At 41.1% G+C, this 11,322-nt stretch overlaps 2 protein-coding genes across 4 annotated transcripts in view; one reads left to right on the top strand and one right to left on the bottom strand.

Annotated features, from left to right (window-relative positions):
* Positions 1-1,600: 1,600 nt before the first annotated feature.
* Positions 1,601-8,978, bottom strand: ppp1cab (protein phosphatase 1, catalytic subunit, alpha isozyme b). Of its 2 annotated transcripts, none has more exons than XM_020623330.1 (7): positions 8,573-8,971; positions 7,244-7,375; positions 6,316-6,546; positions 5,495-5,599; positions 3,831-4,054; positions 2,651-2,785; positions 1,601-2,522 (listed from the first exon to the last, which is right to left on the bottom strand). In XM_020623330.1, exons 1-7 carry the CDS (start codon positions 8,625-8,627, stop codon positions 2,427-2,429), a joined length of 978 nt encoding a protein of 325 aa, XP_020478986.1. In that variant the 5' UTR covers positions 8,628-8,971; the 3' UTR covers positions 1,601-2,426. The 2 variants fall into 2 exon arrangements, 1 of the variants encoding a protein (XP_020478986.1); XR_002276844.1 differs by lacking the exon at positions 1,601-2,522 and adding an exon at positions 3,388-3,553 and having other exon boundaries at positions 2,699-2,785; positions 8,573-8,978.
* Positions 8,366-11,322, top strand: part of pelo (pelota mRNA surveillance and ribosome rescue factor) — a 7,012-nt gene continuing 4,055 nt past the window's right edge. The window contains exons 1-4 of one of the 2 annotated variants that reach the window (XM_020623327.1): positions 8,366-8,484; positions 9,834-9,926; positions 10,044-10,194; positions 10,346-10,436. In XM_020623327.1, coding sequence (XP_020478983.1) covers positions 8,414-8,484; positions 9,834-9,926; positions 10,044-10,194; positions 10,346-10,436 — 406 coding nt within the window. In that variant the 5' untranslated portion in view covers positions 8,366-8,413. Of the gene's footprint in view, positions 8,485-9,246; positions 9,520-9,833; positions 9,927-10,043; positions 10,195-10,345; positions 10,437-11,322 lie in introns of those variants that run through there. The other variant, XM_020623328.1, reaches the window with a different exon arrangement.

The raw sequence follows: 11,322 nt of genomic DNA, 5'->3' as shown, positions 1-11,322 counted from the left end.
TGACAGCAAGATGAATGAATGAATGACAAAAAGACCTGGAGAAATGCCTAAGAAAGAAATGGGATCCTTTTTTGATAAATATAGAATGTGGAATGTAAAAGGGAGGTACACAGTTTTCAACACAGCCCTGGATCAGGATATTAAGAAATAAGCAACAGAAGGTGAATATTACTCTTATTAAACAATTATTTAAATTGATACCAACTTAGCAATAAATGGAACTTTGTACAAAATATTGCAACTACAGCAACAGTAAGCCACCACTGTTACTTTATACATGGAGTACTTATGAAATGTTTCTTTGGAAAAATGTGAAGCAATGAGATTTTTATTAATCATAACTCTGCACAAAGGAGCTCAACACTGCCTCCTTGTGGATAACAGATGAGCAAAGCCAGATAAACATTAAATTACTATTGAGGAATGCCAGCTTACACTGCATGACAGCATAGTTTATATGTGGGTATAAAAGGGGAATATCAAATCTGAATTACCCCGACACAGCAGCCCCTTGTAGTACACTGCCAAACCTGCCATTTGAGTCTTGATCAATTAAGAATTTCTCAGTGAATTTGTTGCTAGTTAAGGTCTTTTAATGGGAAATAAACTGTTGGCCAGTCCTGGAAATAAAAGAAATGTATGATTTGACAGTTTCCAACTCAATTAACATTCTGGCAATTTCATCAGCTATCACCTGGTAAGAGAGAGCAGCTGAAAATTAGCCTTTTGACTAATAATGGCACATTTTCAGTGAGGTTGGTTATTATGTATTATTCACAACTGGGACAGTGGTGATCTAAAGGTTAGAGAAAGGACCTCATGAATGGGAGATTGCCAGTTAAATCAGGATTAAATCTGGGTGGGTCAGCTGACAAAGCCAGACTCGCTCCACTGCTGTGGTCCCCTTAACCCCCAACAGCTCCAGAGCTGCTCAGTGGCCAGAAGGTCAGTCTGTGCTTGTACCGGGCAGCTTTTAGACGTGAATGTGTAACTGTGCAAAAGAGAGGCAGCCTCTCAGTGAACCTCCCGTCTAAAAATAAAGGTAAAAAACTAACTAAAAAGTGTTAAAACATGCTGTGTTGTGATAAAGCATCCAGTGCAACACTAATAAATGCTCATGACACTGATTGCTGGGTGAATTTTGAACATGAATGTTTGCAAAATATACAACCATGAAATTCTGAAATTGAAAACATTTTTAAAACTGCATATTATGAAATGTCAGTCTATGTTACTTCTTTTCACAATAATAGCTTACTGCAGATATGTTTTATTCCAGCTGGTTTTCTTTTATTAAAAAGGCATCATAAAACAGTCACTGTGAAAAGGTGCAGGATGATACCATCTCAGAGTTGGAAAAATTCAGTCCTATAAATTGTTAATATGTATTTTTGCACAGTCATTTCATTTCATAACACTTATCTACTGCATTACTGTAGTAGTGGATCTCATTAGATAAAGTGAGGAACAGCACAGGCAACTCCAGTACTGTGAAGGACCAGATAAACAGCTCCCTGCAGGGGATAAATTATAAATCCACATGTTTATGTCATATCCTAATCCACATGACAGATTACAGTAAAAAAAGACAAGTAGAAAATGCAGCGCAGATCCTCGCTTTATTTGTCAACCTGATGAAAGACTACAAAATGCATTCACAAAAAAAAAAAAAATCTCTTTCAAGTAATCAAATCTGTACAAACCTAAACTGCATGGGGTTTTTACAGCTCTGGCTCATAAGAATCTGAAGTCGTGTGTGTGTGTGTGTGTGTGTGTGTGTGAGTAAGCATGTGCTTGCTTTTGTGAGACCAGCTGACATGCTCCTTCCTCTTCATCGAGGCTGAGATATAACACTCAGAAGACAAAGCAAGTCTCTGCATGCATGCACACACACACACGCACACACACACACACACATATACCTGTGTTTGAGATTTTACAGTACAGAGGACAGGGAAAACAAAATACTTCCCTAATCCATGAATACACGCTCACATACACACACACATACACACCACCTGCTGGCAGGGGTTTGATGCTAAATTCATCATGTCAGTGATCTCACACCATCTCCCAGTCCCTGCTTTTTCAGTCAAAGTTACTGTACAGACGGACACTGTGGTTTCAGCCTTTCCACGGGAAGAGTGGTAAGAGAGAGGGGAAAGTATAAATCTCTAATCCTCTCGCACAAAATGTACACATTCACACATGACTTTAATGCTCAACGGCAGTCAATGGCGCTCTGTCATCTGCGCACACACTCACACTCAGATAATTCGTAACATTAAATGTATTAAGAAGTAAAGATAAAAAAGGAAAAAAGCCCTGGGTATAGGTTTGATTTCTGGCCGTTTGGTGAAAGAAAGGAGAAGAGAGGTAGAGAGGGCAGGAGGGATGGGTTGGAGGTCAAGGGCAAACTACTGGTGTCATTTCTTAGCTTTCCTTGGGGGAGTGACTGGGCGACCAGAGCCCATGCCCCCTCCACCACCATAAAACAGCTTCTTGTCTGCAGGTTTGAGAATCTATAAAAGGCAGATGAAGAAAAAAAAAACTGAGCAAAAAGAAACAACACAAAGTTTGAAAATGTTGATATGGTCAGCCAGTTTTCCCAGGATCAGGACCGTCTACGAGGTCTTGTTCTCTTGCTTACCTGGAATGAGCACATGAGGGTCTCATCTACGCTCATCATGGCTCCAGCATTGTCGAACTCACCACAGTAGTTTGGGGCTGAGAACAGTGTCACCAGCTGCCTTTTTGCAAAGAACTCGTATCCGTCCTCGACCACCTGAAAACACATAGATGGCAAGTTGTTTATTGGGGAATTTTCATAGCATCTTACCATGAATCAGCCTCAAAAACAGAACCATAAGTTTTGTAATTAAAGGTGTGGTCAGCAATCTGGCAAAAGGATGTTTACATTTTGATCAGCGTGTACACAAATCCACAAGTCGTTTCAGTTAGGATCTCCTAACCACGTCGCTCACAATTCATGAACGTGCATTACCATGGTAACAACACTAGCGACTGGAGGAAGAGCCCATGCCAAAGGAGACATCAGAAAACTAGCGAGTGCCGCCCACCCCCCACCATCAAGCACACACACATTATGCCATGCATGAGCAAGAGTGGCTTCTTGTGCTCACTGGTTGAAATTAGACAGCCAGTCTCCGACCCTTTTTTGCCTGTTATAGAGCAGGCACAGCACACACACACCTGGGGTTTGTGGAACACACAAAAACTGAAAGGCCAGGCAGAGGAAAGTGAGGAAAATTTAGCTGAATATGACAAACTGTGTAATGACTTAAAGGCGCTGACTATACCTTTAATTCGCTATGGACTTATAACAAAATACATCATAAACACATTTCTGTCGCTCACACCGCCTACCTGTTGTCAGTAAAACTGAACGGAATCCAACTGCGCTGAGATGCATAACAGGTTTTCTGCTGGTCCCACTGTGCTATCGATGCTATCCAAGTACTTCAGCTGTTCAAACTGACTTTCTTCAAATACTCACTAACAGCCGGATGTTTCTTTTATTTCCTTGTTGTAACTTCATGACATATGTGAACACAGGGAGGAGTTGCACAACACAATCATACTATAGGAAAACTAAAACAAAATATTAAATAGACCTAACAACCAGCTTTTAACTTAACTAGGAATCCAACTACACTTGCCGGTTAACCTTGAGCGCCGCAACCAACTATTGCCAGTTTAACAAGGTATACAGAAGAAAGGTGGTCTACCTTTTCATTTATTCATCTTCCTTACCTTGTATTCCAACTTCAAAAACATCTTTAACCTTCAAATCATTGTCTTTCACTGACCTGATGGGCCCGACAAATTAGGTCCATGTCATGTTTGTGGAGGAACTTTGTGACCACATCAGCACCAAAAGTGAAGGAGACACCACGGTCATTCTCGCCCCAGCCCAACACGTCCTTGTCTGGGTCGGCCCACAGCAGGTCGCAGAGGAGGCCCTGGTCAGGAACATCAGTGGGGCGCATGACCCTTCGCACCTGCTCCATAGACTGCAGGTCTGGAGACAAACCTGAAGAGAAAAAAATGTTAGCAAGTAGAAAAACTTTAGATCAGTGCCTGTGATGTTAAACATTATGTTCTGAGGCTGGGTGTTGGGTTGACTGCTTGTTTTTCTTTTAGAAACAATTCCAAACTTGGGCAAAAAGAGGTAGTCTGGGTGGATCTGAGGTGTAACAAAAGGAGCACCAGCTACTGCAGAATTCGCAGAAATCAGACCTGTATGTAACTTATGATTAGGGGTGTAACGATGCATCGATCTGGATCGATGCATTGATTAAACGATGTAAAACGTAAACATCGTCGGACCTTTATTTTGACACCCAGCCACTAGTCACATCCGTATACATTTCCACTGAAACGCTGTTCTCTTCAAACTGAACAATAAGTGTAGGCAGCACAGTTAATATTCTCAGTCGGTGTGGACTGACCCATTTGATAAACTGGAGTTCTATCCAGTGTTTCTGCTATGTACATTTTGCAGTGGCAGCCCACCATTGCAAAATTATTTCCATCACTGGAGCAGAATTTTATGAAATATCCTAACATCTAAATGACACAACTTTGCATAGGACATTTAATTTTAAACAATGGTTACAGGAAGTGGAGACACGAAGTGATACCTGGCTGAGGCAAGAGGGAGAGAAAAAGAGAGAGGACAGTAGATTAAAGTAAAGTCACTTTTGGCTTTTCCTGTTTAGGGATTGCCACAGCGAATCGTCACACTGACGACTCGCATGTTGACATTTGGCACATTTTTTATGCCGGATGCCCTTCCTGATGCAACCCTGATTCGAACCCGGGCCACAGCGGCAAGAGTGCTGCGCCTTAACCACTAGCCTACCAGGGACGGCTACAGGACAGTAGATTAAAGTAACTAACGTTAAGTCAGATAGATTTTACAGTTTAAGCCTAACAACGCTTCAGATGCAATATGTCCAAATTCATTGGAAACTCACACCCCTTACCTCTTGGTTCCATATCTCACAAAGTAACTTTACTCACTGCCTTGTTGTGAATCGTGTGTCAAAATAAAAGAGGTGACCAGCTCTTTCCAGTGATACTAGTATACATGCTAGTCAGTGAAATGAATGTTTGTCAGGTAGTCAGGTTTCAAGATGACATAAAACATTCAAGTGACAAGCTATCAGATCAAATTGTGGTAGATCTGGAGAGTAATGAGCATCCTAGAAAAAAAAAATTATTGATATCTATTTATTATTGCTATCTCTAATATGTTCTCAAGCTTGTTTTGCAGCTGAGAATGGAAATACACACTACTGAACTGAATGGGAGAGTGTGTACAACTTCTGGCTTGTAGTGTAAACCTACTCCAGCACCAAAATGCAATCCCACACAGTCCTGCAGGCCTCAGACAGTAACCAGAGTGCAGTGTGCTCTGTGTGTGTGTGTGCTCTGGATAAAAGCCAAATGAAGTGTTTGATGAGGATACCTCCATGGCAACAGAATATCTTCTCATCAACAATGGCTGCAACAGGCAAACAGTTGAAGCAGTCAGTGAAGGTCTTCCACAGCTTTATGTTGTATCGCCTCTTACCTGTGTGAGGAAACCAGAATTACTTGGTCATAATCTAATCTTCAGACCTATAAACTCAACAGCTGCACCTACTGTATTGCATCAACACATTTTGCATAATCCTGGTTCTGTGAATAGCACAGAAGGGATTGCGGTTATTCACTGCCCATATTGCTAGATCATGCTCCTTAGCCCAAAGACAGGTGTACAGACTAATTAATATTAAGATTAATATGTTGTTACAGCTAATAAGTCACAGTGCATCAAAAGAGTTACAGCTGTAGACACATCTCACTGATGGAGTGCATGCTTTAAAGTTTTTGTTCAACAGTAACTTAGGATGGTCTTTAGATGGTAGTCAAAACATTGAGCAGTTTGGGGGTTTAAAAATTGAAGTGTTTACTCTGCTATTGCTGAGAGTCCCAGTTCAGGTGCTCCATGATGCCTAGTGGCACCATTCAAATATCTGAAAATCATTGCCCATCCCTAACAGTAAGGTACTTATCCAAACAGACAATATATTTATATAAACTAATAAGATGCTTTAAAACTATGCACTGTACAGAATAGACATACACTTGTACGATTCAATGAAGCACATGTGTCTCCTGGATTGTTCCTGCACCAAGGCCTACATGTTTAGACTCATGTGTTTTGATCAAACTGCTGGTAACAATACATAGCAGTGTTAAGATTCATAAGACTGTCTGTATCTGAATGCATGCCACATGACTTACACTCATCGTAGAAGCCATATATTCTATTAATGGAGGCGCACTCATGGTTTCCTCTCAGCAGAAAGAAGTTTTCTGGGTATTTGATCTTGTAAGCCAGTAACAGGCAGATGGTCTCCAGGGACTGCTTGCCTCTGTCTACATAGTCCCCCAGGAACAGGTAGTTGCTCTCTGGCGGAAAGCCCCCATATTCAAACAGCCTCAACAGGTCATAGTACTGCCCATGAACATCACCTGGTGAGAGACAAGCAGTATGGGAATAGAAAGAGCAATGCTGGTCAAAGGTGTGATTATTATCTTACATGTATGTGCATGAGTCAAGGGTAAAGGACTTAGAGATACAGCAACACCTGACACCCAGCAAATTAACAACAACAACATGTGATACAATGATTACCCATGCACGATTTTAAATTAATACCCTGCTATTTCAGTGTTGCTTGATCTGCTTTTTGTAACAGTGAGACTGAAAACTGAATATGCAAGGCCGTGGGAATACTGGCTATTCTCACTGCAACCTAAACTTGTCCGGTTATTGCAATTTCCAGGCTGTTCCTTTAAAGTTGCATTCTTTCTTAAGTGACATCAGCAGTATCACACAGGAGGGTAACTCCAGAGAGACTTGAACTGCAAAACAGCACTGCAGTATTATCCCTTCAGTTCTGTAATTATGTAGCACGGTCACAGCAGTGCACTGTATATCACCCTGAGCATTTAAACAATGTTTTCTCTTTTTAAATACATTTTTCTTTCACTTAACTGTTATTTGAATACCTTCAGCACTGGGTAATAGAAATACATAGCGTAAGGTGAATGCAAGCCCTCTCACAATAATGCAGCACTCTAAGCTACAACAGCCAGCTAAGAGTGTGTGTAAATCCTAAGTTATCACAGAATTCCTTTGATTCTCAAGAACACAACTAAGCCTCACCACAAATCTTGAGGGGTGCCTCAAGTTCAAGCAGGATTGGCTGACTGAGGAAGATCTCTCGGGATTTGAGGCAAAGACCACGGATTTCATGTTCTGTCAGCTGAACATTTTTGCCAGGTCGGGAGCCTTTCACTGGGAGGGAAAAATAGAACATGATTAAAAAACGAAACTGGAAAGAACCAATTATAAAAAGCACAGAGAACTACACTATTCAAAAACACAATGAACTAGAACAAAAAAATATATTTTGAAAATATAACAGTTTTACTCAAAGAATAGTCAAGAACAACCCTAAAATGAAACACGTTCTGAGCAAAATAGGGCAAACTGTAATGAAAGTTGACACACTCATGTGTAGTTTGCACACTTCTCCATCACTACAAACCATTGAGCATATAAAGTGTTTAAAACTGAAATGTGGAAATAAAGGAGTCTATAAACTGCTGCATGCCCATCTAGCAGTCAATCTTTTGTCTACACAATTCCAAAATTCAGCAGTACCACAACAAAATAAAGTATTTAAGAGACAAATGCAGAAGCTGCCTGATGAACACTTAATATCGGAACTAGTGGTCGACCGATTAATTGAGACGATTTACACCATTTTATGTGATCGATGTCAACATTTTCTCTGATGCTCAAAAGAAGGAAAATATGATATCTGCATTATATGTCAGCCATCGGCCTCTCTGCTCCAAAAAATCGGCATTGGCATCGGCCAATGAAAACCCCATATCGGTCGACCACTAACTGGAACAAATAATGACAGTCTGATAGCACCCAGGGCGATTTTACTTGGGGTATGGGGCATTTTCTAAATTACATCTCTATGCCCAACCTACAAATATAAGTCGTAAATATTTACCAAGAATACTACAGAACGACGGAGCCAGTTAATGACTTACATTTAACGTTAAGCTATGTTCAAACACCCGATTCATTTAATGTATGTAAAATCTGACAAATACATTCTGGCACAAATACATTGGCGACAACAAATTTGTAAAAAGAAAAAAAAGATGTAACCTATACCACTTTATCTGGCAGAGTAACGTTACAACATAACTATATCATATTGAACGGGTATTTTTATGCGAGCCAGCGGGAACAACGGTGGTTGATCTGCTGCGAAATGATGCTACTGACCAAACTTAACTGGCGGTCAACAACATGCACAATTCAAATGCTGCCTTGCGTTATTCAGAAGGAGCGGATAAACTCAACTTGCTAACATGGCATAGGTGACTATCGTTGTCTAGCCGGCTAGCTAAAATGGCTACCTCTGTGACTATAAATTGAAGGAAATGCCGACTCTTTCGTTAGACTTACCTTCCAGCAGACGTTGTATAATGGAGTCGATGTTCAATTTGTCGGCTTCTGCCATGCTATTCTTCTGATCTGTTCGGTTTCAAATACCTCCTACGAATTCAGCACCTAGTAACTGTTAATGCCGAGTTGCTGTTAACTCAACTGGTTTAATGTTAATCGGCTATCGTTATCCCGGCTAGCTAGCTAACTAACCTCGGGGTAGAATTGGCAACCTCAAAATTTGAGGCTGAGTGTTGAATTGTTAGAGATGTGATGGATGACATGTACTTCACAAAGCCGCATTAGTAAACAAATTTCCACTAGATATCAGAAATATCTTTAATTAGTAGTTGTTCCTACTGACAATGATGTTCCTGCCGTACATACTAGCACCATGCCATCGACAAAAAAAAAAAAAAGGATAGATGACCGCTGGCTCACAGCGAAGTTGAACGGAAGTGGATTCTCAGTTTCCGGGCTCCCATTGGACAGTTTTTTCAATAGGCGGTACTTGCAATGTTCTCCGGATTGACTGTTTTCAATGTCTGTGAGCATTTATTTATCTCAAAATCATTTTCCGATACCTTATATTTAGCAAGCCTTAAATGCAAACATTTCTCAAACACTGCACGGTAAACTGCGTCCACATGTATTATTGATATTGGTGCTTTATTACTCTATATTGTTGCGTAGTTAAGCGACACCCACGGAAGTGACCAAAATGGGAAGGTTTGCCTGCGTATCTTGGCATGACGCAATGTCCTAGCTCCTGGTAACACCTATGGAGTGATTCATTCTGAAGTTGTGAGATGGCTTTGCTAGCATGCTAATTTTCTATAAGATAAACATGACCCGAACCCGCATAAACGCAAACCTATATATTTTACGCTAATAACACTTTTGTTTACACCACACTGCCATCCGACTATGAAGTTGATCCATAAAGACATTGAAAAAGATAATGCTGGGTGAGTGACTGGCTAATGTTAGCATGCTAACCAGTATGCTAGTTTGCAGCTGACTGTAACGTTACGTGTCATCTTGTCGTGGTAAATAGCCACACGTGGTTTACAGTCACCTGTACCAGCAGAGATTTGGATAGTTTTGGAATATAAAGTGTCTTTTGTAGTTGATTTTTGATAACGCTGAACATCTGCTATCGCCCCCAATAATGGCTTGACATCTTGAAGAGCCTAATGCTGTGATGAAAACTATACCAGACCTGTCACTAACTTGAATGACAGAAAGGCAGAACTTGGTTAATTGACTGTTACTTCTTCAGACAGGTGACCCTGGTGCCAGAGGAGGCGGAGGATATGTGGCACACCTACAATCTGCTGCAAGTGGGGGATAGCCTTAGAGCATCTACTATAAGGTAACCAGGAACCTGTATCACATTTTCTTCTTGCACTCGATTTTATCTTTATAAAAAAAAACACCCAACACTTCTCATCAGAGACTCAACTGAAGTCCCTGTCTCCTGTTCCCATAGGAAGGTGCAAACAGAGTCCCCTACTGGAAGTGTGGGCAGCTCCAGGGTTCGGACTACTCTTACCTTATGTGTGGAGGCTATCGACTTTGACTCCCAGGCCTGCCAGCTGAGAGTAAAGGGCACTAACCTACAGGAGAACCAGTATGTTAAGGTCTGAGATTTTTAAACTAACGGTTGTAGCCATGTCAGATTTGTAGAAGTTTTAAAGTGAAGCAGAGGTCTGCTGTATGTTTTCATTTATAATCACCCAGGTTAAATCCTGTTTGTGAAGAAAAGTTGTGATTGTGTTCTTCACTCTTCAGATGGGGGCTTATCACACTATCGAGCTTGAGCTCAACAGAAAGTTCACTCTAGCTAAAAAGAGCTGGGATAGCATTGTGCTGGAGAGAATTGGTAAGCAAGCTGCTACTGTTTAACTTTGCCATCACAACTACAGTTTTGTTTGATCTGAGCAATCAGCAAAAAGTCTAATTTGTGTTAGGTTCATTTAAGTTCACATTTAACACTTGACTATCAACCATGAACACATGGACTCACAGCTATCTTGTTTATCAGACAGAATTTTAGAGGCCCTATTAACTGCACACTCAGCTGTAGAGAACCATTTTCTCTGCTGATTAAATGAACCAAACTAGAGAAACAGACATTCTAGGGTTACTTTCCACGTGGACTGTTTTTTTATTTATTTATTTTTTTCCTTTATTTCTTCCAAGCATATAAAAGAAAAATATATATATGCACTCATGTATACACACAATTACATAAATAATAACCATATAACCAATACGCATAAAACATCACAACATTCCAATAATACATGCATGAAAAGGAGTAGGAAGAAGTATACACTTATCTAGTCCTACCCCTTTTCTTAGACCGTGGTACCACTAGCCCAACACCGGACACTCAGACCCACAGCAGTGCCAGTCCCCAACAGCCACCATATATCCATCCTATCACCACCCTATCCATTGTACATACCAAACAAACCGCCCCAGCACCGCACAGGCCCCGCCCCATACCCATGCTCCAGCACCCAAGCACAGCTGCCCCGAAAGCCAGGGCCCCCACCCAAACACTGGGCCACGTGTGCCAAACGTAGCCTGCGTGGTACCAGGGAAGGCTCATTTCATAACACCCACCAATTTCCTCATTGACCAATCCCTTAAATTAAACCTAGACCAGCCACGCCATGCACCCACGTCCGGCGTCAAGCCAACTACCCCACGGTCTCTCTCATCCCATTATAATACCCTCTCTTCATCCTACTCTTCATCAT

Source organism: Monopterus albus, unplaced genomic scaffold, assembly GCF_001952655.1.
Source record: "Monopterus albus unplaced genomic scaffold, M_albus_1.0 scaffold297.1, whole genome shotgun sequence".
Taxonomy (NCBI): domain Eukaryota; kingdom Metazoa; phylum Chordata; class Actinopteri; order Synbranchiformes; family Synbranchidae; genus Monopterus; species Monopterus albus.
This window is presented reverse-complemented; position numbering and strand designations above follow the sequence as displayed.